General features: G+C 49.4%; 1 protein-coding gene across 1 annotated transcript in view; it reads left to right on the plus strand.

The window, feature by feature from the left end:
* The window catches only part of GNAI2 (G protein subunit alpha i2), a 207,106-nt gene that overhangs the window by 84,369 nt on the left and 96,352 nt on the right, over window positions 1-26,385 (plus strand). Inside the window, exon 2 of the mRNA XM_074958354.1 lies at window positions 24,899-24,941. Within this exon, the coding sequence (XP_074814455.1) occupies window positions 24,899-24,941 (43 nt within the window). The remainder of the gene's footprint in view (window positions 1-24,898; window positions 24,942-26,385) is intronic.

Below are 26,385 nucleotides of genomic sequence, written 5' to 3' on the forward strand. Positions count from 1 at the left end.
CCCCGCCCCCTGACCACCACCCCCAACTCCTCTGCCCTCTATCCAACCCCCCCTGCCCCCTTACCACGCTGCCTGGAGCACCGGTGGCTGGCGGTGCTATAGCTGCGCTGGTCAGAGCACTAGGTCAGGCCGCGGCTCTGCAACTGCGCTGCCCAGCTGCCTACAGCGTTGCGCTGGCAGCACAATGCGCTGAGGCTGCAGGGGGGGGGGCTGCGGGGGAGGGGCCGAGGGGGCTAGCCTCCTGGGCCAGGAGTTCAGGGGCCAGGCAGGAGGGTCTCGTGGGCCGTAGTTTGCCCACTTTTCTGTTTTAAGGCCTTTTCCTCAGGGCTTGTTTTATGGTTGACAGAACAGGAAGCAAATCCATTGATCGAAACTGGGCATAATTCCCATAGGCGTTCCCTGCTGTGGACAGCCAGGAGAGCCGAGAACACTCCTCTGCACTTAGTTCCCCTTTGACCCAGCTTCCCTTCCCTGCGGCTAGGGGGCAAGCAGGGATGTGTTAATCCTTTACAGACTGCAGCTCCTGCTCCTTGTCACAAGGGAGTTGAGGAGCTAGAACCCAGCTTGCAGTCTGGAAGCAAAGGGAGCTGGAAGTGTATGCTGCCAAGCAAGGCAGTGGGGAGAACAGTGCAGGGACTGAAGTGTGGCGAGTCTGTCAGCCAGCTAGTCTTCCCCTTTCCCTGACACATGGTGGGGAAGGAGGTTCTGAGTTGGGTTACCTGGTCAACATCTCAGGCTTTCTCTATGCTTGCAGCAGTGCATAGGGTTCGTGTAGCCACACACCACAAGGAAAGGCAGGCTGCGTCCATGGTCACTGTGGTGTCTAACTGCATGTGTAGAGCCCTGCGTGGAAATAAAATTTGCATCTGATCTGCAAACATGGTTCATGGACATAAAGTGGATTCCACAGTTTTCAGGGCTCTAGATATATTTGGATCCGCATCCATCCGCTATCCACAAATGTGGTGCTCAGATATCCGCAGATATAAAGTGGATATCCACAGATTTGCAGGGCTCTATGCATATGGCAGTGAAAGGCTCCTGCGGGAGGAGGCAGTGGGGAAGGGCTCCAGCAGCAAGGAGCTGCTGGAGCCTTTTCCCGCTGCTGGAGTCTTTCACTGCAGCAGAGAGAGGCTCCTGCAGCAGGCAGGCAGGCAGTGGGACATTACATTGTTATTTTTAGCAGTGTAGGCTTGCGGGGCACTGCTTGGGTGTGTAGAGAGCTGTGTAGAGTATATACCATAAGGTTTAGGCATTTCTACTCGCCTAAGCAGTGCCTAACTGTCTATGTTGCTGTTATATCTATGCTAGTTGGGTGTGCAGTATCTGTATGCTGCCACAAGCGTAGACCCACCCTAAGGAGCAAAGATCTGCGAATGGATCAGGCTGCCTCCATAGCCTAACAAAAACCGCATCTTTAATGAATTTTAGCTGTGTTTTCTGACTGCCCCTGAGAGGGGGGGTGGAGTGTGGGGGCAGTGGTAGCAAAGAGTGAAGAATGTTACTTCGCAATAGAATAATTATTGCTGCCGAATTTAGAAGTTGCAGTGAAATGTGGTCCCATCCTGGCTTGTAGTATGTGTGGCCCTGTGTATATAACACCTATGCTATTGTGTTCAGCTCCAAGGGTATGGCTCAACTGGGGGTTTTTTAGGAAAGAGCAACACAAGTGCTGCAAAGCTTGAGTCATGAGGAGAGATTGGGGCCCCGATTCAGCAAAGGTCTGAAGCACATGCTTAAATTAACCCATTGATTTCAGTGGGACTAAAGCACTGTTTAAGTGCTTTGCTGGATTGGGGTCTTAAAGAGCTAAATGTGCATAGCCGGGCAAAGTGCTGCCTAGGGGGATTAGACACAGCTCTGCAAATGTTTTTTTAGGGTGTAAACACTGAAGAGGGAAAGGGATTTTTCAGGGTGTAATGGATAAATTATGACTTCATGGAGTGCACGGAAATCGTAAATATGCTCCCCCAAATCATGATCTTTTTTAAATATATTTTTTTTAAAAAGGAAAATGTCTACAACAAAGTCTTCAATACAGAAAATTACCTTAGCTAGTCGGTTTCCAGGACAGAATGAATTCTACAAGTCTGTGTTGAAGAATAGACTGTGTGCATGCAACAAAAATAGGTGAACACTTGGTGGACTGCATATGTTTGTTGATTAAATTTACTTGAATTTTCTAAACTAATATTAGTGATGATTTATCTAGGGTAATGGGATAATGCTAAGAACAAGAAAGAAAATGGGGGTTAAAGATCAGGGAGACCTGAGATCCGTTAGACTCTGGAATGGTCTCCCAAGGATTGGGATGGTAACCCCATGGCTCAGAGCACTTAAACTGGACTGGATGCTGCACTGGAAGATACACACCTGGAAATAACCCAGCCCTGAAAAATGGCATTGATGTGACCTAATAAATTTATTTCCTCTCTTCTCAGGATACTGGGGCGGGGAGCATTGGCACTATGGGCAGAAATTGTTCAGAACATTCAACACTAAAAGTAGTAACTGAGATAGTAAACTCTTCAGGGCAGGAAATGTGTGCACTCCTTGACTTGGAAAACGTTATTTGGATTGTGGCCGGGCCCACAGTTAGCTCAGCAAACAGTACCAAGCCAGTCAGTTGTTTGAATTAAACTTGTTGCTGCTTACGTTTAGCCTTTGTGCTTTTAAATTCTTGTTCCTGTGTTGGGTTTCATGTGTCCCTATGCTTCTCTTTACCCTGAGAATCTGTGCAGTTCATCCAGATTGTGTTTGGCTGGCTGCCTGATCCACGTACTCTAAAGGATCATCAGCTGTTTTCAGGGGGCTCCAAGGATTGCCTGAGTAATGTTGAAGCAATCTTGAGATTAATCTTTCAACTGTTATCCAAGCAAGCAAACAGTATTGAGCAAATGTGCTAGAGGTTTGAGCAAATCTACTAGGCCTTTAGGTGTTAGGATGTCTCTGTGTTGGCAGATGTGATTTGCTGGGCTGTGACAGCCACTTTTCACATTGGGCTTTCAAGCCATGATTACTCAGCATGGCAAGCCCCTGGAGAGAGACCTTTCCAAGGTGATACTTTTTGAAGCATGTACTGGCCTACTTAAGTCCTTTATGAACATACTGGTGCTAGTGTGCTCTCGGGGTGGGGTTAAAATGAAGTGAGCACTCCCCAAAACAGGTTTCAGAGTAACAGCCATGTTAGTCTGTATTCGCAAAAAGAAAAGGAGTGCTTGTGGCACCTTAGAGACTAACCAATTTATTTGAGCATAAGCTTTCGTGAGCTACAGCTCAAGTGAGCTGTAGCTCACGAAAGCTTATGCTCAAATAAATTGGTTAGTCTCTAAGGTGCCACAAGTACTCCTTTTCTTTTTACTCCCCAAAACATAGTCCTTAAACTGCAGATAGTCCTAGGAATTTGATTCTCCAGCTTTCACTGTGCTTCGTGAGTATTTCAGCTGAAAAGTCGTAAAGGCAGGACATGGCATAGACCAGTGACTGTTCATGAGGGAGTAATTCCACTGGAGACGTTGAGATGGTGCAGTCAGCCTTCAGAACCTTCTGACCTCACCAGAACCCAGAGGATCAATGCCAGGGAGCTTCCTGGGCTTTCTTTGTTCTGCATCTCCAGTGGGGTGTGTTGTGCATCATCTGCATTCTGGTGCCACCTGAATGCTCCATGGTGTCCCTGTCTGACTCCTCCCTCCTCATCCTGCATGGACACTGGCCCCTCCATCCTGCAGCATGCTACTCTCTGCGAGCAGGTTACACGCTCCACCTGAGTTCTCTGCCCTGTGGGCTATGAGTGTTGTAGTCATAGAGTTTACAGCCAGAAGGGCCCACCAGATGATCTAGTCTGACCTCCTATCTATCCCAGACCACCAGCACCACCCAGCCTTCGCACACTAAATCCAACCACCAAAATTAGACCCATGTATTACAGCCCACAGGAGACAAGACTGTTCTGTGCCACAGGCAGAGAATAAGAGGGACTGAGGTGCACCAGTGCCCGAGGCCCCTGCAACGACAGGGAATTGATTGTCAGAGATACCCAGATGATCCCATCAAGTGACCTGGACCCACAAGCAGCAGAGGAAGGTGACTCCCCCACCAGTCTGGTGTGGGGGGAAAATTCCTTTCCGACCCCACACGTGGTGATCAGTTAGACCCTGAGCATGTGGACAAGAACCTGCAAGCAAGCACCTGAGAAAGAGAAAGCTCAGTGCCACCTCACAGCACTGGCCTTGTGGTCCACTGCCTCATCCCCAGCCATGGCCAACTGATGCTTCAAGAACGAGGAGTACTTGTGGCACCTTAGAGAATAACAAATTTATTTGCGCATAAGCTTTCGTGGGCTAAAGCCCACTTCATCAGATGCATGCAGTGGAAAATACAATAGGAAGATATATAGTGAACATGAAAAAATGGGTGTTGCCATACCAACTCTAAAGAGACTAATCAATTAAGGTGGGCTATTATCAGCAAGAGAAAAAAAATTTTGTAGTGATAATCAGGATGGCCCATTTCAAACAGTTCACAAGAAGGTGTGAGTAACAGTAGGGGGAAAATTAGCATGGGGAAATAGTTTTTACTTTGTGTAATGACCTATCCACTCCCATTCCTTATTCAAGCCTAATTTAATGGTGTCCAGTTTGCAAATTAATTCCGGTTCTGCAGTTTCTCGTTGGAGTCTGTTTCTGAAGTTTTTTGTTGAATTGAGACTTTTAGGTCTGTAATTGAGTGACCAGGGAGGCTGAAGTGTTCTCCAAGTGGTTTTTGAATGTTTTATAATTCTTGATATCTGATTTGTGTCCATTTATTCTTTTGCATAGAGACTGTCCGGTTTGGCCAATGCAATGTACATGGCAGAGGGGCTTCATGCTTGAGAGGAAGGAGTCAAAAAGCCCAAGCAGATGGAATACATTGGGGAAGGAGAAATCCTTTCCCGACCCCTGCAGGTGACGGGGCAAGCCATCAAAGCCCTGACGCATGGGATTTTAGGAACATAAGACATAAACCAGAGGGGACCCCCAGGGCTGTAGACCCTCCCTCCACCCTCCTAAGCAATCCCCATCATTCAGTCTCACTCAGAAATTTTTCTCTCTCTCTCTGTCTCTCTCTCTCATTCTCTACGCTAACAAAGATATTTTCCCCCACAACTCCTGTTGGGAGACTGCTCCGGAACCTCACTTCTCTGCTGGTTGAAACCTTTGAATTTACAGCCTGAATTTGTGAATGGGAGGGGATGTGAGTTTAACTTTATACATTCAGAACATATGTCACAATACATGTTTGCACTGTGTAGTTTAGTGAACATCAAGATTTGTTGTCCCTTGACATTACTCTTGACCTTAGCTTAGGGTAACGTTTTCCCTCTGGTTTATTAAATCTGATTTCACCTCAACAGAAGTCAATAACTTATTGTACAGTGGCCTATGAATTTAGGATTGTAAGGCAACTGTTAACGACTTTTCCTCTTCACATGATTGGTGTGAATGTATTGGTCTAAGAGCATTGCTGCTGGAAGAGAGGAAATTGACAACCAAGTGCCAATGAATACCTATTGACCCATGAAGGATGGCTGGTGCAAAGTCTGCTGCATGCTGTAGGAACAGTCAGTGTCTGTTTGTCAGAGCAACCTGAACTGCAGCTGGCTCTGTAGCGCTAACCGTTTCTGGGAAGGGTGAGCCAGCCAGCCATCTTGCAATGGAATGCTACAGGCACAAGCAAAGGAGAAAAGTCGGGTAGCTCTTGCTAGGGCTGGACCCTGGAGGAGATGACAGGCCTCTGAGGCACGGTTGTAAAGCACTCTGTTTAGCAGCAAGAGCGCCCGTTTGACCTGCATGGAGGATTTGGCCTATAAATGGGATTAAGGGATTTAATGTACAAGAGGAGGAAGTGAAAGCACAATCTCTCATTAACTGGGGAAAGGCTGGCAGTGCACATGTGTGTGGGGAAACGGCAGAGCCCAGGTCACCACCAATAGCAGTGTCAGGAGATCAGAAAGCTTTGTTTGCAGGTAGGATTGGAGGCTCCCTGCTAAGGGGCTGAGAGGAAGGGGTACCCTAACTGTGTCTCAGGGTCCAGAAGGTAGCTCTCGTCTCTGAGGCCAAAGCATGGTCCAGGGAGCCTACAAATCCCAGCATGTAATGCAATCCCCATTTGAGCAGTTGCATGCTGGGACCACTAGTCTCCAAGTGCTTGATCTCATGTTGCTAATGTGGCCTTTTGACACAATTTTGTCATGTTCCTTGGACTCTGATTCTAAATTCACAGGAATAAGCAAACTAGCATACAAGCCCATTCTGTCTGCTGGTTGGGCTGGAACAATGTCTTTGAGTTTGCTCAGAGTAGCTGTTTCCTTTGCAGAGGATGTGAAAACACTGGCTCCTCTCCGGTAGGGAAATGTTAAAACCTTATGATCCTCACATGGACTTTGTAAAGGATTTTGTCATTAGAGCAGCAGCTACAGCAGTGTTAAATACACTCCAGTAAAATGTCTTGTGCTCTGTTGGTTTCCATGCCTAATTAAGAGGCTTTTTAGTACGTTCTGTTTAGCAGAAAACCAATGGCTTCTCATCCCAGAGGGATCAATTAAAAGCCCATGTGTGACTGGCCTGGCTGAGTTGTGCCTTGCTGGGCGACCTGACTGTTCTGTGCTGTTACCACCATCTGTTACCAGCATCTCAGAACACACTACTTGCTATTCAGGTACCTACTCAGAGCATGTGCACAGACACACAGTGTGGTTTCAGTTCTTATTCCGTAGAAAATAGCAAAGTGCCCGTCCCTCCATGGGGTGTGATTGCTCTGATCTGTTCACTGCTCCTGGCAAATGGGAATCTGGTCTGAGGCACTGTGTAGCCGGCTGAAGGGCATCCATGAGGTTTGCAGCCCTGGCTCTTTTTAGATTGCTTTTGTAATGGTGGCACTTGGCCATCTGTGTCTCAATACCATGTGAGAATCCCTTCTCTCTAGGCCCTCTTGGCCACGCCTAACTTGACTGGAGTGGATGGAGCTGCAGAGAATTCAATTAGTATTCTAAGTTTTCCCTTCTTGCCTGCATTTAGACACCCGTGGCTGGCCCAGGCAAGCTAGCTGTTTAATTGTGGTGTGTGGACATTCAGGCTCGGAGGGTCCTAGAGCCTGGGCTCATGCACCAGCCAGAATGTCCACACCTCAATTAAAGTAAGCTGCGAGGGGGACATGGCTTGCACACAGCCGCTGTACTACACCTGGTTTGCCATCTGCTCGATCTTCCTGACAGCTGAAGTCTAGTGGGAAAGGGGAGTAAGGAGCCCCCTTTGTTGAGTGCTAATGAATCTTGTATTCGGGTCTGCTGCTGCCAAGCCCATGGCTCTATTTACCTAATGAATCTCAGCTGTGGGAAACATGCACAAATGGGGGTGGGAGGGCACTAAATGGGTGACTGTGTGCGCAGGTGGGGAGGCGGGGACGATGTGGGTGATTCTGGACACTGCTGAGTTACCCAGTTTTTCTGTATAGAGCTTAAAAATAAGCAAAGGCTAGACCAGAGAAGTGGTTGGGTGACTGTATACCTGGTGAAGGGGTGTGGTCTATTCAGAGAAGTAGAAACCCTTTTCTCTAGGTTCCAAGCCATTCTGTCTTGCTGTCAGGTCAGAGTGCTGAGAGTCTATTTAGATGTGTTGAGTGTATACCCCAGAGCCCTGGGGGAAGTGGACCATTGATAGCTACAAGTGTTGAAGAGCTCTGTGGGGTCTCGGAAGAGGATGCCTCCAGCAGCCCAGCGCTCCCTCAATTTGCACTGGGCCACAGGTGCAGTACGGACTAATGGAGGTGGCACTTCTGTCTTTAGAATCGCTGCTTCCTGCAGAGCCCCCCACCGAAATAATGGCCAGACCTGACCAAGCTCAGTCTGAGATCACAGGCTATGGAGGGGGCAGCTGCTCCTCAACCCCAGAGCTTCTGCAGAGGCATGGGATCTAAGGACCCTCCTCACACCCATAACTCACTGTCTGAGCACCCTACTGCAATTCCCTGCCACTGCCAAGGCCTCAGCCATGGGTGCACCTCGGTTCTCTGCCTGTGGTGCCCAGTAGTTGTCTCCTGATCACTGTAATGCTTGAGCCCAGTGATCCAGATTGGACTAAATACAAGGGTATCTGGGTGGGGTTTAGTGGCCTGTGAAGTGCAGGAGGTCAGACTAGATGGTTTGACCTTTAAACTTTGTGTCTTTGCTGCAGTACTGGTCCCCATTGAGGACACGGGTGATCCGTGTTGTGCGCGGCTGCAGCAGGATAGTTGCTAGAAGTTTGTCTGCCATCACCTCGGCAGATGTTTGCGTGTCAGGGAGGCAAAGTTTAATCCACGCATTGTTCAGGAACCAGCTCTGCTGTTAGTTTGCTAATTACAATACTGACATAATTATACATCCGGTTTTATACATAACAAATACAGCACTGCTCGGGCAAGAGCAGCCCGGTAATTGAATCACCCCTACACAAGATCTTCCATTTGACAACAAACATTCATGTAAGCACAGCCCATCTATTGAGAGGCTTCAGCTCTTTCTGCACTGATTTATTGGAGGTGTAAGTATTTCTCATTTGCTGTTGGATTTGTTGTGGTGTCCCGGGTAGCTAAGTTAAAAGGCAGAGGCTCTTAGCTTGAAAACAGGGCATTGTCGTTAACTAGATGACACCTGCTAAGCTGAGCCCTTGGCCTTGTAGAAACCTTCAATAAATTAAATGCAGGAAGCCCAGTGTTGCAAAGGCCTGGCTGGAGTCCCGGCATGGCAGGGTAGTCCTTTGGCATTGAGTGATAAGCTTTTTTTGTCTTCACCAGAGGAGGTACCCACGGTCCTGTGCATGGGGCCTGAAATCCAGTTCTTCCTGGTGTTTTGAAATAAACAGTCAGAGGGAGTCCTCACACCTTAACATCAAAGAAGCTGCTGCACTGGAGTTTGACCTTCCATCTGTTTTCCATGATGCACTTTGGTGACACCCACTGAACCCAAGTATTGCTGAGAAGGGGGGAGGGCTTTGATCTGGGTTGAATTCCCACACCTCGTGGCTTTCCTTTCTGTATGAGCCCAGTCTTTGGCTCCCACCTTCACTATCCCAATTACCCTGTCTGCCAGCGCAGCCTCTGTACGGAGACCAGATCGTCGTTCCATCACTCAGGTTCGGCTGACCCCAGGGCTGGGCATGTTCCGTGTGTGAAATGCTGTGAGGCCAAGCAGCTGCAGCCATGCTTGAGATGTAACCGTTAATTACATTTTAGTTTTATGAAGTCAGACCCTTTTATTTCATTGATCTCACACTGAAGGCACTGCAGACACAGTAGGCTTTTATTTATAGCTGCTGCTGCTCCTTGGAACAGGCCTTTCCTCCTCTTGCATTTCAAACTGTCTTTGTTCCTTTCCTCTCCGCTTGCAGTCTGAAGTGGCTGGCTAGGCACCTCTTTCCCATGCCCGCAGCATTTTATGTCAATGGCTTTTTAGCTTTCAGCCTTGTCCATTCTGGTTTGCAACCAGTTATGGCCCGGTTGGCTGTAAACATGATTTGTGTCTGCACATCATGTACTAAAATGAAGCTGTAGCAGCGAAGCATGTGGTCCCTGCCAGAGGCCTAGCTCAGCACATGACTCATAGAACTGGATCGGCACACTGGATTCATTTGCAGTTTGGACATGATTTCCTACTGGGCTCTGTGTAACGAGTTAGGGCAGTCCTCCTCCTTCCCAGCTGTCTGGGCAGTAGGATGTCTCAGAATTCATTTCCTCATGTTCTGCTGGGGTCCAAGGCACCAAGTGATTGCTGCCTGGATTTTCCTGGAATGCAGGCAGATGCATGGTAGGTTCAGATGCACAACCCCAGCTGTGGTGGCTATGATATGAACACTCACCAAATTGGGTTCTTTATACCTGGCTAAGGTGACCGGGTGTCTCACCAGATGGAGCATCACAATTAAAGGCTGTAGAGCAGGCAGGGGAGTCGTACAGTGGAGTTTGTAGGCAGGACCCTACCTAGCATCTTTTATCCACGTGGATTTCAAAGTGCATTAGCCACTTCTCTGAACTGTGGAGGACAGACTGCTAAGCAATGGCACCAATTTACATGATAAAACATACTCCAGACTGTCTGGAAAAGGCCCTTTTTGTCTAGCACTTCTCCTGCCTTATCCCTGGCCAGCGGGGGAAATTTTTTTTTTTAAACTGGACAAGTCATTTTAGAGCCTGATGGATTTATCTGTTTTGGAAACTTCTCTTTTCTGGTCACTCGCCCATAAACAGCTCGTTTGTTTTGCTCACTAGTCTTTGGGCCCTGTTTTTGCAAAGGGACAGTTTCTCCCCTCTTGAAGTCTCCAGCTCTTAAATTTATTAGGATTTTGAAAAGAGGCCAGTTTGTCTCAGGTAACCAATGCCAGAGTCTCATCTCGGTCATAACAGTGTGAACTAGGAGTAACTCCTTTGAAGCCAGTGAAATTACTCTGGACATACACCAGTGTAACTGAGCTGATAAGCCTGCTCTTGGAAATCTTGGGTAAATCAGTGGGATACATTTCCTTTGCCCAGACTGGCTTTCGGTTGTCACAGGCTTCTGGAAAACCAGATTTGTTTTTTCCTGACTGTCGTTTGACTGCTAAAAATGGGCTTTTAAAACAGCTTGGCAGTTGTGCTTGTTGTCTGGGCTCCGTGGGTGCTAGAGTCAAGGCTGGTGTTTTTCGACGAAGAGATCAGAATTCGGTTTTGATGTTGGCTGCTTCGGTTGCTGCTTTGTCCTGGGACTAAAATTATGTGCTTGCTGAGTTTGAGGGTTGTTCTAGTTTTCTGTAGGAAAACGGGAGAAAGAGAGACACACAGATTTGGGGGTGGGACGAGGTGGGGTTTGCCTGTCTGTGTAAGGAAAAAATGTGGGTTCTCTTGAAATCCGTGCTCCTTGCACCTCGGAGGGTGTGTGTATTTAGAGCAGCTGTGGTAGTTTTAAAACATTTACAGTATCTGTCAAAATAATGGGCTTCTGCCACAACTGAAAATGCGACTGCCTCTAGGGTAGAGTGCAGCTGGCCTTCAACATGCTGCAGCACTTGAGAACAGTTCAGGGCAGCCTGGTGGGTAATATTTAAGGCAAGCTCTTCCATCACTTTGCCCCTTTTTTTATTAAATGTTTTAAGGTATCAATTTCCCAAGCACCTAGCCAAAAGGAAAAAAAAAAATGCAGTGCAGGGAAGCAGGGAGCTGCCTCCACAGTGAAAGCGGTACATCTGTAGATGTGGAATCTGTTTCCTTCGAGCCTTGGGTGTACGCGTTCTTGGGTCACATTGACTCTGAGCTCATCTGGCTTGCATTAAAAGGCTGCTCTGCTTTCTCATAGGAAACCTTCTGGCTGGAAACCTCCTCCAGCAGACCAGGTGTCTTGTGGTTCCACGCCTATTGGGAAACAGATGGCAGGTTTGCTGTTTGGTTGTATTAACAACTGGGCCTTCATGTTCTTTCCTTCTGATCTTTTCCTGATTAGCCCCCCGAATGAGCGAGTGTCTCCTAGCATCTCGGTGTGGATATGTCAGCTAGCCCTGGCCAGATAGGCTCTGATCCTGCCATCTGCATGGAGCTGTGGTCAGCCAAAGTCAAATTACCATTTCAGGAATGTTGTCACTTGAAAACTCCCCTGGCTTATGCCATCCTCCATGTCCATTCTTCCTTCTCCAGTGCTGTTTTGGGGAGCGTCTGCACAGAGCTAGGGCTTGTGTTCAACTTGCCAGGTTAAATATAGGGCAGAACTGGAATGTTCTTGAGGAGTAGATGCTAGGACGTCACCTACTGGTAGTTATAAAGCCCTGCTCTACCTCACTGCGCACACAGTGATACCATTGCTAGGTGGTACACATGGAAACCAAAGGTTAGAGGTTCCAAAACCTAGCGCTAGCATCTTCCCAGTTAAGTTCTGATTGAATTCGAGGTTGTTCAGGGAGTGATCCCTAGGATAAAACACCAAGAGACTCCTAGTGCAGATGCCCCTTTCCGGTGTACGGTTGGATACTTTGAGACTTGCTTTTATTATTTCTGTCCTCCTTACAGGCCTCTTTTCATAGCAAAATCATACTGAGCTCTGTCCCCAGTAGTCCTTACCTTGTTAGTGGTGTCTGTTCTAAAACCAGCACACAATGTGTCCATGCAGCTAGTTTTGGTAAATCACTGTGAAAATTTACCAGCCTAGGCACAATCTACCTGCCTACATTGATGATGGCAAAATAGATGTGTTGTTTACCCCTTCACATAACACAAGAACCACGAGTCGGCCTCTGAAATTAATAGGTAGCAGGTTTAAAACAAACAAAGGGAAGGACTTCTTCATGCAACCCACAGCCAACCTATAGAACTCATTGCCAGGGATGTTATGAAGGCCAAAAGTATAACTGGGTTTAAAAAAACCAAAAAAAAAACTAGATAAGTTCCTGGAGGATGAGTCCATCAATGACTGTTAGCCAAGATGGTCAGGGACCCAGCCCCATGCTCTGGGTGTCCCTAAACCCTCAACAGCCAGAAGCTGGGACTGGACGATTGGGTGGATAACTCAAAATTGCCCTATTCTGTTCATTCCATCTGAAGCACCTGGCACTTGCCACTGTCAGAGACAGGACTTTGGGCTAGATGGACCATTGGTCTGACCCAGTGTGGCCGTTCTTATGTTTGCTTGCCTGTGAGCAGAATTTTTTTCAGCCTGACACTACCTCAGCCACAGTTGTCTAGTGCTGCCTGGAGGGGTAATGAGCTGTGGTAGACAGAATCAGGATAATTGTAATAATATACAGCATTTATTTTGTGTCGGTTATTTGGAGAGCTTTTGGAGATGGGTGGGATTCTCCCCATATTAATAGATGGGGAAACGGAGGCAAAGAGCGGGGAAGTGACTTGCCCAGAATCTGAGTGTCCCTTACTGAACTGAGCATAGAACACAGGTCTCGTGACCTGCTGTGTAAGGCTCCAACCACTAGACTTGTTGCCTAGTATCTAATCTTGGTAGAGGGTTGTCTTGTGAGTGCTTCTGACTAGTGGGAGGCAGTGTGGCCTAGTAGATAGAGCACTGGATTGGGACTCAGTTTCTGCCACTGGCCTGCTGCATGACCTTGGGCAAGTCACTTCCCCTCTCTGTGTCTCAGTTTCCCCATATGTAGATTGGGGATAATGATATTGACCTCTCTTGTAAAGTGCTTTGAGATCTACTGATGAGACATGCTAGAGAGGAGCGTGGGAATATTATAGTGCTTGTAGTACAGGTTGAAAAATGGCCACTTGGGCCACAGACTGAGCGATCTGTTCTTTATGGGGTTAAGTTCCTGAGTCTCTGCCAGGCCTTCCAGAGAGGGCACAGTGCTGTCTGATGCTAGGGAGCAGTCTTCAGGAGGCGGCCGGGTGACTTAGCTCTTCTCCAGCAGGAGAAGAACTTCGCCCCTGCTGCTTTGAGATACCAGTGGTTAGTCCCCTCCCAGCACTAGGATCCCAGGTGACAGGGCCTGACCTTGGTTAAAAAGCAGAGGGTTAGCATGAAGAACCTGCTCTAAGGAGTGGCAAGCCCTTACACAATGGTGTGCATGCTAACCCCTTGCAGCACCTGGCGAAGTCTGACACCCTGGGCTGGACCCCATCTGGCCTGCTCAGCGTGAACCTGATTGTGTCCTGGGGTGGAACTGACTCCGAGCTGTATGTTCCTGAAACACATGACTCTTTGCACCACATAGCAGGAGAATAAGGTGATCAGATTTCGTTTTATTTCCCTACTAGGGCAGCAAAGTAGGAGTGGAGACAGGAAACGCTTCCCAAGTTCCACTCGCTGAGCTTAGCGGCTCCTTTGAAGAGCCAAGATACCAGTCAGGCCTTTCAAGAAAAAGCCAACTCCCAGGCGGGAGCGCTCCTCCGTTTTAGAGGCCAACCTCCTTATTAGTTGGCTGCTCTCCATGCTATGTTCTGTAAGCCCAGACACTGTGACAGAATAATACCTAGAAGAGCATCTGCAGACCCTTGTCCTTCAGCAGGTGTCCCCGCTGGGTACCTAGCCATGATTAGAGACAATTGCTGTCTGTGAAAGGGATGGTACAGCTGTAGCTCAGCACTGGCACCAGCAAGCCAGCTGGCTTGCTCTGCCGAGTTGACACGGTGGCCTGGAGAGTGTCTGCACCATCTCACCGGCTTATTAAAATATCTTCTGACAGGCGCCAGCCTTGCTCGTAGAGGCTCATTGCAGGGAGAGCTTGGAGGCTCTGGATGTCTTCCTGTTTGTGCACGGTGGCTCTCCCTTTAACTTACTTTTGCAAAGCTGTTGGCTAGCTGAGAGCTCTCTCAGCTTTTGACTGGCAGGGGCGGGAAGAGGGAGCCCTGGAACTCTCTGATCCAGGGCCCTTGCATTGCTTTTATTTAGGATATTGAATTTCTTTGACTTCCACCTCTTAGCCTGTACTCTGAGGCAGGGAGTGGCTAGGCTATTTGCAGGGAAGAGGCCTTCTCTTAGGTAGCTGGTACAGTAAGTGCATTGGATATATTTGTCAGGGTGGTGGCTAGATATGCTGGGGACCTTCCAGAGTCCATCTCGGGCTGACAAGCTATTGCTCCCAAGCTCACCTCCCCAGGGCCATCTGGCTGTTGGGGTTACCAGAGATCTGAGGGGGACAGGGATCCTCTGTATGAACACGTGCACTTGTGCCGGGCACATGTTGGCAGGAGAGGCTCTTGCCAGTCTTTAAAAGAGAACATTGGGCATCCAGAGGTAAAGAGTTTGCCCTCTGGACAACGCATGTCCCATTGGGATGCAGCAGACTGCAACAGTATGTGTGGTGAGAGCTGCTTGGGGCTTCAGAAACTTAAATAGGCACAAATTCCATACCTCTTCCGCACTGAGAGACCATAACACACCTGCCCCTGGTTCTCCGAGGGAGCATGGAAAGTCAGTTGCTGCCTGCTAATTACCATCCTTAGTTATGGATTAGAGTGGGGTGGTGACAATCTCCATCCATGCAGTGGACTGGTCAGATGCAATGCTTTGCACACAGCTGTGACTCTGGGTGTTTCTCTCCTCTTAGAGGCTGGGGAGGGGGAACAACAATGGCAGTGTTATTGGAGGAGGTGCACCTCAGTATTGATGTCCTTTCAGTCTACAGTGCACATATAATAAAGCCTTAATAATGTCCCTTGTGATGAGCGTCTGGGAAATGGTGAGTTTAAGAAGGGTTTTGAATAGACTCTCCCTAATCCACATACAGTAGCAACTTGCTACCACCTGGAAATCTGCCCCCAGCAATGGCCATCTCGGAGATGCTACTGGAGCATCCGGACTGCTGAGCCTTCGCTAAGGTTGTGAAGTGTGCTCCAGGGTGCTTCTGAAAACAAAGCCCTTAAATAAAACTCTGCTCCCGTTGATCAAATGAAGGAGCCGAGCTCATTCTGTGATGCATCATTTTGTGTATGTTCCTTTTTTCATTCATTTACACAACTGCTCGCAAGGGGTTGGTGAGACATAGCAGTAATCAGAGAGAACTTCAGGGTTTGGATATAAAATCAAACAAATCAGCCTTGTGGGATGTTAAATTGAGGGCAGTTTCAAATGGAAGTAGGTTGGTAAAACCCTATGTGGCAGTGGGTTGTTGCAGTAAAAGGAGGGAGATCCTAGTGGATGGGGTAATATGGTCTGAGCCAGTTATGCCACATGAGAACCAAAGTACTTGAATCTCCAGCGTCACAGATCAAAGCCCTGAACCTGATCTCTGCAGTTAGACAGCTGATCAGTGGGAGTCCGAGTGTGCAGCTGACTGCAGGATCGGAGCCTGAGCTCATCCTTTTGGAGGATATTTACTGCATGTGTGAACAAGCTTCCTTGTCTCTTACCAACCGGATGGGTCCATTTTCTAGGCTTGCCAAACTTCCTCTTCCAAATGGAAGCCTCCGATTGAGTTAGTGTTTGTGTACCTGGCTGCAGTGTGGTCCCTGCTGGTGGGAGCACGAACTCGCTCTGCTGTAACCAAGCCACACCAAATCAGTGCAGTCCCAGGAGATTCCCTGCATTCCAGGTCACCATGGGGCATACAAGCTCTGAGTGCTCAGTATCTTCTGTGTTTTTGTGACCTTTAAAATGGCTGAGTGGATGAGTTTTTGGCGCTCCCCAGAAGGCTGTGCTTGGGTTGAGACCTCATGTGCCAAGTTTCAGCCCTAGGCATATTTTCACAGCCGAACATTAAGGTGTCCCTGTCGTCCTCCCCCCCCCCCCCCCCTGCAATTCCCTGTGAACAGCATAGCTGAGCTCTGCCCTGAGCAGGGCAGGCGTTACTATCAGTGAGCTGTCTCTGCACAACCCAGTTGTGATCCGTTCAGCCCTGGGGCAACAGGGTTTGCTGCTGGTTGTAAATCACTGAGCAAGCCCCATGACTCACTCTTTCAGACCAAAGCTGAGCTGGGCTGCTGGGACTTGGGCGTCTTTCAGCATTACTGACTGGAAAGCCTGGTTCACACTCAGATCCCATTTCCAGACCTCCTGCTCTGTGCAGGGCGATACCCTAAAGCCAGAGACAAGCTGGACCCATGGTGATCTGAGAGCTCCTTTAGCCAGCAGTATACAATACAGCAGTGCACAGACAATCCAGGAAGTTTTTGGAGAGTGTTGGGGACAACTTCCTGGTACAAGTGACGGAGGAACCGACTAGGGGCCGTGCTCCTCTTGACCTGCTGCTTACAAACAGGGAAGAATTGGTAGGGGAAGTAGAAGTGGGTGGCAACCTAGGCAGCAGTGACCATGAGATGGTCAAGTTCAGGATCCTGACAAAAGGAAGAAAGGAGAGTAGCAAAATACGGACCCTGGACTTCAGAAAAGCAGATTTAGACTCCCTTAAGGAACTGATGGGAAGGATCCACTGGGAGGCTAATATGAGGGGGCAAGAAGTCCAGGAGAGCTGACTGTATTTTAAAGAAACCTTACTGAGTGCGCAGGAAGAAACCATCCCGAAGTGCAGAAAGAATAGCAAATATGGCAGGCGACGTGCTTGACTTAACAGTGAAATCTTCGGTGAGCTTAAACTCAAAAAGGAAGCTTAAGAGAAGTGGAAATTTGGACAGATGACTAGGGAGGAGTATAAAAACATTGCTAGAGCATGCAGGGGTGTAATCAGGATGGCCAAAGCAAAATGGAGTTGCAGCTAGCAAGGGATGTGAGGGGAACAAGAAGGGTTTCTACAGGCATGTTAGCAACAAGAAGGTGGTCAGGGAAAGTGTGGGCTCCTTACTGAATGGGGGAGGCAACATAGTGACAGATGATATGGAAAAAGCTGAAGTACTCAATGCTTTTTTGCCTCTGTCTTCACAGACAAAGGCAGCTCTCAGACTACTGCACTGGGCAACACAGCGTGGGGAGTAGGTGAGCAGCTGTCAGTGATGAAATAACAGGTTAAGGACTTTAGAAAAGCTGGACATGTACAAGTCCCTGGGGCTGGATCTAAGGCATCCAAGGGTGCTGAGGGAGTTGGCTGATGTGATTGCAGTGCCATTGGACATTATCTTTGAAAATTCGTGGCGATGTGGGGAGGTCCCAGACGATTGGAAAAAGGCAAATATAGTTCCCACACTTAAGGGAAGAAACAGAACCCGGGGACCTACAGTCCCCGGCAAAATCATGGAGCAGGTCCTCAAGGAATCCATTTTGAAGCACTTGGAGGAGAGGAAGGTGATCAGGAACAGTCAACATGGATTCACCAAGGGCAAGTCATCCCTGACCAACCTGATTGCCTTCTATGATTAGATAACTGGCTTTGTGGATATGGGGAGAGCGGTGGATGTGATATATCTTGACTTTAGAAAAACTTCTGATACGGTCTCCCACAATATTCTTGTCAGCAAGCTAAAGTATGGATTGGATGAATGGACTATAAGGTGGATAGAAAGCTGGCTAGATTGTCGGGCTCAATGGGTAGCGATCAATGGCTCGATGTCTAGTTGGCAGCTGGTATCAAGCAGAGTGCCCCAGGGGTCGGTCCTGGGGCTGGTTTTGTTCAACATCTTTATTAATGATCTGGATGATGGGATTAATTGAACCCTCAGCAAGTTCACAGATCAACAATCTGGGGGGAGCTGTAGATATGCTGGAGAGTAGGGATAGGGTCCAGAGCACTGTTCCCTCTAAGCTGTGCGCGGGCACACAGATCCTAAACCCCGCGCACACGGTGAAACACTGTGCGTACAATAATTTGCACAGAAGAAATTTTTTGCACACACGGCCTGTCAAAAATTAGACGGAACGTTGGTCCAGAGTGAGGTAGACAAATTGGAGGATTGGGCTAAAAGAAATCTGAGGTTCAACAAGGACAAGTGAAGAGTCCTGCACTTAGGATGGAAGAATCCCATGCACCGGTCAGGCTGGGGACCCACTGGCTAAGCGGCAGTTCTGCAGAAAAGGACCTGGGGATTACAGTGGACGAGAAGCTGGACATGCATCATCAGTGTGCCCTTGTTGCCAAGAAGGCCAATGGCATATTGGGCTGCATTAGTAGGAGCATTGCCAGCAGATCGAGGGAAGTGATTATTCCCCTCTATTTGGCACTGGTGAGGCCACATCTGGAGTATTGCGTCCAGTTTTGGTCCCCCCACTACAGAAGGGATGTGGACAAATTGGAGAGAGTCCAGCGGAGGGCAACGAAAATGATCAGGGGGCACATGACTTACGAGGAGAGGCTGAGGGAACTGGGGTTATTTAGTCTGCAGAGGAGAAGAGTGAGGGGGTATTTGATAGCGGCTTTCAGTTACCTGAAGGGGGGTTCCAAAGAGGATGGAGCTTGGCTGTTCTCAGTGGTGGCAGATGACAGAACAAGGAGCAATGGTCTCAAGTTGCAGTGGGGGAGGTCTCGGTTGGATATTAGGAAACACTTTCATCAGGAGGGTGATGAGGCACTGGAATGGGTTACCTAAGGAGGTGGTGGAATCTCCATCCTTAGAGGTTTTTAAGGTCTGGCTTGACAAAGCCCTGGCTGTGATGATTTAGTTGGTGTTGGTCCTGTGTTGAGCAGGGGTTTGGACTAGATGATCTCCTGAGGTCTCTTCCAACCTCATCTTCTCTGATTCTATGCCAGTCCCATTCAGAACCAGTCAGTCCTGCTGAGGCCAGCTGAACGGTAGGGGGTAGCTGAAGTAGGGGGGCTGGAGGGACCTGGAGAAGCTTCAGAGCAGCTGTGCCATTTGGAGACACTAGCTCCTGGGGGCAGACCTCATTAGCTGAAGGGCAAATGGCTTGCGCTGTATTTGGCAGCAGATGTTTCCATCTGCTGATAGGAGCCTTGGCTGTATGTAACCCTCTAAAGTGCATCTCCTTTTTACTAATTCTGCCTGATTAGCTCCTCTGTCTTAGACAGGAGCTCAGCCTCCCTTAGCTAGGCGGGGTCTGGGGGCAGCAATCTGAGCACACTCTGCCTCTTGTTGGTGAGGGGGAATTCCTAGATTCCAAGGGACCACTGTGATCACCTCGTCCGACCTGCTGTGTAACAGGCCACAGAACTGCCCCCGATTGTCTGTCTGTGTGTGACGTGTGCACACTCTGCTGGTCTTCCCCAAGGGGCTTTGAGTGGTTCCCATCTGGGCCTTGGGCCAGACCATGCTGCGAGGGAGCAGCCAAGGTCAGGGCTTGTGCCCCCTCCTGGCCATGCAGCAGGCCTGTCTGCTAGACTGACCTTTCCACACTCTCCATCCCAACTGCTGCCATCAGTGACCCAAATCCAGGGAGGGTTTTCACTGATGAGAGCTAGGGCAGAAAGACCAGCTCCAGCCTGTAGTGCTGTCCAATGGCCATGGCTGGGTGGGTGAAGGACCCCTGTCTCTGAAATCGTGGGCTAGTGGGCCAGCTGGAGGGCAGGGCGAGGTGACCGATCACTGCCCAACCTCTGTGACAGACAGCAGGCGGGTTTGTCACACGCTGTGCCGTGGGTACTGCTCAGATCCCATCCCGGCCAGCCCAGTTGCAGCCTGGGTGCAGGATAGGGTGTTCACTGTCGGGGGGGATACTGGTGTTGAACCGATATCTTGTGGGCACTCTGGAGGACAGTGTATAGAAACCTCTGTGTGGTGACAAGGAACGTGACTCCCTCTTGGGAGTGATGGCCCCTCCGCTCTGAGGAAAGGCAGCACGCTCCACCCCAGCCCCAAAAGCTTGGAGATGACAGGATCTGAGCTGGCAGCAAGTGGAAAGGAGAGTGGGGATGCTGGCATGGCGCTGGCACTCTGGCCAGCAGGAGGCCTTAAATTATAGGAGAGAGTGCCTCTGAATTCATTATGGGGCATTTATGTCCTAAAAGTCTTGTAATGTTTCACTTCCTATCCCTGTTATGTACTGCTGCAGCTTGCATCTGTCACTGCATCTCTGCTTCCTTTTCTCAGTTGGCTGGCCCCCAGGCAGCATGGCTCTAGGCCAAGCTGGCACCAAATCTCCCCAGGCTGCTGAAAGCCATGCAACCTAGCCTTCGCCTCCAGGGAGAGGAAAGGGAATCTGTGCAGCTTTCCTCTCAGGCTGCACAGAGCGAACTGGTGCTAGACAATGCAGATGAACCAGTGTTTGCAGGCGTGAGGACAGCCAGCTATAGGAATGAATCTGAGAGCAATGGGTAAGGAAACTGAGACACTCATCAGATCCAGCCGTGTCCTAGGGTGCAGATCATAGAATCATAGAATATCAGGGTTGGAAGGGACCTCAGGAGGTCATCTAGTCCAACCCCCTGCTCAAAGCAGGACCAATCCCCAATTAAATCATCCCAGCCAGGGCTTTGTCAAGCCTGACCTTAAAAACTTCTAAGGAAGGAGATTCTACCACCTCCCTAGGTAACGCATTCCAGTGTTTCACCACCCTCCTAGTGAAAAAGTTTTTCCTAATATCCAACCGAAATCTCCCCAACTGCAACTTGAGACCATTACTCCTTGTCCTGTCATCTTCTACCACTGAGAATAGTCTAGAACCATCCTCTTTGGAACCACCTCTCAGGTAGTTGAAAGCAGCTATCAAATCCCCCCTCATTCTTCTCTTCCGCAGACTAAACAATCCCAGATCCCTCAGCCTCTCCTCATAACTCATGTGTTCCAGACCCCTAATCATTTTTGTTGCCCTTCGCTGGACTCTCTCCAATTTATCCACATCCTTCTTGTAGTGTGGGGCCCAAAACTGGACACAGTACTCCAGATGAGGCCTCACCAATGTCGAATAGAGGAGAACGATCACGTCCCTCCATCTGCTGGCTATGCCCCTACTTATACGTCCCAAAATGCCATTGACCTTCTTGGCAACAAGGGCACACTGCTGACTCATATCCAGCTTCTCGTCCACTGTAACCCCTAGGTCCTTTTCCGCAGAACTGCTGCCTAGCCATTCGGTCCCTAGTCTGTAGCTGTGCATTGGGTTCTTCCGTCCTAAGTGCAGCACCCTGCATTTATCCTTATTGAACCTCATCAGGTTTCTTTTGGCCCAATCCTCCAATTTGTCCAGGTCCGTCTGTATCCTATCTCTGCCCTCCAACGTATCTACCACTCCTCCCAGTTTAGTATCATCCGCAAATTTGCTAAGAGTGCAATCCACACCATCCTCCAGATCATTTATGAAGATATTGAACAAAACCGGCCCCAGGACCGACCCCTGGGGCACTCCACTTGACACCGGCTGCCAACTAGACATGGAGCCATTGATCACTACCCGTTGAGCCCGACAATCTAGCCAACTTTCTACCCACCTTATAGTCCATTCATCCAGCCCATACTTCTTTAACTTGCTGACAAGAATACTGTGGGAGACCGTGTCAAAAGCTTTGCTAAAGTCAAGAAACAATACATCCACTGCTTTCCCTTCATCCACAGAATCAGTAATCTCATCATAAAAGGCGATTAGATTAGTCAGGCATGACCTTCCCTTGGTGAATCCATGCTGACTGTTCCTGATCACTTGACTCTCGTGTAAGTGCTTCAGGATTGATTCCTTGAGGACCTGCTCCATGATTTTTCCGGGGACTGAGGTGAGGCTGACCGGCCTGTAGTTCCCAGGATCCTCCTTCTTCCGTTTTTTAAAGATTGGCACTACATTAGCCTTTTTCCAGTCATCTGGGACTTCCCCCGTTCGCCACGAGTTTTCAAAGATAATGGCCAATGGCTCTGCAATCACATCCGCCAATTCCTTTAGCACTCTCGGATGCAACTCGTCCGGCCCCATGGACTTGTGCACGTCCAGCTTTTCTAAATAGTCCCTAACCACCTCTTTCTCCACAGAGGGCTGGCCATCTACTCCCCATGTTGCGATGCCCAGCGCAGCAGTCTGGGAGCTGTCCTTGTTAGTGAAGACAGAGGCAAAAAAAGCATTGAGCACATTAGCTTTTTCCACATCCTCTGTCACTAGGTTGCCTCCCTCATTCAGTAAGGGGCCCACACTTTCCTTGGCTTTCTTCTTGTTGCCAACATACCTGAAGAAACCCTTCTTGTTACTCTTGACATCTCTTGCTAGCTGCAGCTCCAGGTGCGATTTGGCCCTCCTGATTTCATTCCTACATGCCCGAGCAATATTTTTATACTCTTCCCTGGTCATATGTCCAACCTTCCACTTCTTGTAAGCTTCTTTTTTATGTTTAAGATCCGCTAGGATTTCACCATTAAGCCAAGCTGGTCGCCTGCCATATTTACTATTCTTTCGACTCATCGGGATGGTTTGTCCCTGTAACCTCAACAGGGATTCCTTGAAATACAGCCAGCTCTTCTGGACTCGTGTCCAGGATCCAGGCACTGCCCCCTGTTCAGAGATGTAGCAGGGGGCCTGCATCATCCTAGCATGGCTTCTCTGGCCAGTACTTGCTGTCATGCTGGTTAGAACGTGGTTGTAAGGTAGAATGCCCCGTCTGCATTGGTCAGGTCTATCCATGTACTTGCAGGCCCCCGTCACACTACTGTATCTGAGCACTTCAGAAATGTTGGTGAGTTCCTCCTCATAGCCCCCTCCTTTCTCTCCATGAGGTAGGGCAGCAGGATCACCACTTGACAGATGGGAAACTGAGGCTCAGAGCATGACTTGCCTTTGGTCACTTGAAGCCTTTGGCAGAGCTGGGAATTGGACCCATCTTGATAACAATAGCTGTGCTTAGAGTGGGGAGTGCAATGGCATGTATACTGCCTGGCTAGGATAGTATGCCGTGGTACCTACTTCCACTGCCAGCTTCCAGGAGGAAGAGGAGGTTTCCTGTGGGTGGGGGAGGAGAGAGCCCACTCACTCGACTCTTCCTCCCCCGTGATCATGGTAGTCCCTAAAAGAGTAACTGCTTCCAGCTGGCCTCTGCTGTCCAGGGGTTTGTGATGTCTGGAGCCACACGTGTGGGATGGGGAGAGGCATGATTGGCTTCCTGGAATGCCCCTCTTCCCCCCTAACATGATTCAGAGTTTGCACCACGCCAGGGACGTTCCACTTAGTCTCGCTGTTCATCACCGTCCTGGCCCTCGTTAAGTGTCAAGCAGGACACCGGTTCTTGCAGCCTGCGTGGGAAAGCTGGCTGTGCTGATGGGCTTGTCAATGAAGATCAGGCCTTGGTGGCTCACCTATCCAACCAAGGCCACGTCTAGTTCAAGGAATCGGTCCACGCTGCACCAGTTCACTTGGCCCAGCCGTGCACGTTCATGCAGGTTATGCTGCGCCATTGCAAAGCAGCCTGTGATTTTGCCCTGCAGCCACCCTCGTGCTGCGTAGCGCCTGTTGTGGCCTGTGGCCCTCTGAGCATGTAGCCTGTTGTCTGGGCGCTGCTCTCTGGCCTGGGGCATTCTCGATAATCTTTGCTCAGCACAAAGGGATATTTCTAGAGGGCTGAGAGGACTTGTGGGGAAAAAGTGGTGGCAAACCTCCCACCATCCTCTGGGGAACTCCCATAATACCTGAGTGGGAGCCCTGAACTTGCCTGCAGCTGTTGGTATAGTTTCAGGCTGTCCTTGCGAGATGAAGTAATGCTGTAGCTGCGGTGTTGTCTGGATGTGCACATTTCTATACCCCGATGCTTCCGTTAGACTTCTTGGCCGTCCCTATGAGGTGTCTTGTTTGCAGGGGCCTTTCAAGCGGCGGAAGGGGGCTGTTTTCCAGGGGCAGACAGCTTTTCTAGGAGCTCAGCCTCCTGAAAGAGCACTCTCTCCTCTCCCAAGGTGGAAGGATCCCTCCACCCCTTGTAACTTAGTCCTTGGGAGGGTCAGCATTTGTCAGCCAGTGGTGCATGAGAGAACTGGGTATGCTGTCTCTACTTCCCTGCCTTTGGACACACTGTGGCCTCTGCAAATTGGGCTCTGCTAAGGTGTGTCCAGCTGGATAGCCAATGTCTCTCGTCACTTTGACAGTGCGGGGCCTAGGTGCTTGTTGCTTTGAGTTTGCATTGCTCCAGGGTGGGGATGAGGGCCCCTTGTTCCCAGCTTCCCCCATCAGACTGGCCCAGAGGCCTTGTACTGCTCAGTATTCATACCCCCTGTTCATGTCCACAGGTGTGCTGGTACAGTCCAGCTAGCAGCTTCTGCCAGTGTGCAAGGCTTCCAAAGTCACCTAGGTGGGATCACTGGGGCATGTGAAGGGCTGAGGCATGCTGCACAGTGAGATTGAGGCCACTAAAGTGTGTGGTGCCAAAAGTCACCTTCCCTTTATCCCAGGAGAGCAGGGTCTACTCCAGTGCATCCCTTTGCAAGCTTCTGTACGTCTCTGGGCTAAAGTGTCTGATGACCAGAGAAGTGCTTGTAAGCCCAGAGGGCCAGACTCTCTGAGGCTCTGCTGCTGGGAGGCCTGTCTGGATGTTAATGCGGCAGCAGGTGGGTTACATCCTCTGTTGTTGTTGACCCTACTCACACCACAGTGTCCCGCTGCCGCACAGCAATGTCCAGTCAAACACTGCAGCTCATGGCTTTTCTCTCTCTCCTTTCTCTACAGGTGCAGGAGAGTCTGGGAAGAGCACAATTGTCAAGCAGATGAAGTAAGCAATGCCTCCCCTCCTTTGCTTTTGTTTCTGAATTTCAGCAATTGCCTCCCTATTTCACCCCACTGTAGAGAGTGGAGTGTGCGTTCTACAGCCAGGGACCGGGGTGCCACGTGGGTGCTGCATTCTGCAGCTAGGGGCCGGGGCGGTGGTGCCATGTTTTGTATGAACTCCTTTAATAATTAATAATAATTTTTAAAAATTGCGATCCGAAGCCTGTGATTTCAACAAAAGTTATCCATGCTTTATAGATGCTTTAGTTTCCATTAGCGAGACCTAGAAAAAGCACTTCCAGGGGATAGTTATGGCAGGCTTCTCTGCACTGCATTTGGGTGATACGATTTCCATGTTCTTAGGGCTCTTGTTTTAAAAACACCCTTTTTGTATTTGAGTTTTTCATCTGAACAGCCAGGGCAGCCCACGCTGTGGGGCCAGTGATCAGTTAGAATGGGTGCTCTGGCGTTGCACCATTGACCACATCCAGACCCTAGAGAGCTTGTTGTGTCGTAGCCTAACTGGCTGGCTGCTGACCCTGTTAGCTCTGTTGGGGAACTGTGTGGTTGCTGGTGTCTGCACTCTCTCTGCTAGTCTCCCGTTCAGCACACTGTTCCCCTGTTCAGTTCGCAGGGTGGCTTGTTTCAGCTTTGCCCAAAGCCAATGCTGAACTGCCTGGAGGTTGGGCTGGAACTTCCCCAGTGCGTTGGCCCTGACAGAACCGCTGGTTAGAGGGCTGTTCACGCTTGCCTCTAGCCAGCACCAGTTGCTTCCCCGTTGGAGGCAGGAGACTGGACTAGCTGGCCCACTGGTCTGATCCAGCCGGGCAGTTTGTATGTTCCTGCATCGCATCCATCTGCTCGCAGCAAAACGGTCCCACTCTGGGTCTTTCAAAGGGACATGCATTTCCCACGCTGCCATGAACTCGCTCGAATGTGATTACTTGTGCTGAAAAATGTCCATTTGTGTCTCTTGTCCATTATCTTGGAGGTATGGGTCTGTGCTATGGCCGTCGCTCCCTCTGAATGCCCGAGAGACCTTTCCTGTTCAGTTTTACTATAAGTCCTCCGTAGCGCATCTTGGGATAAAGCAGAGAGTTGCTTTCACTCCATGTGGTAGGACAATACCTGGGCAAGCTGCTCTGAGCAGCTGAGTTCTTCCCCATCCCATGCTCCCACTTGTGGGAGTGCCATGGGCTCACTGTATTCCTGGGACTGGGCCGCAGTCTAGCTTCGGTTGGGGTTAGCAGTGTCTGAGGAGAAGGGACTCTGTTTATATACTTGCTATTTTTGTCTTTTTAATAACACTGTTCAGTTTCAGCAATCCATCCACATAAAGCTAGCAGCACCTCTGCACAGCCTTACAGGACAGCATTCAGACTCCACATGCTTTATAGATTCCGCAAAAAGATTAGGGAGGCAGAGCAGATTAGAGGATTTAAAAAACA

Source organism: Natator depressus, chromosome 7 (genome assembly GCF_965152275.1).
Source record: "Natator depressus isolate rNatDep1 chromosome 7, rNatDep2.hap1, whole genome shotgun sequence".
NCBI classification, from domain to species: Eukaryota; Metazoa; Chordata; order Testudines; family Cheloniidae; genus Natator; species Natator depressus.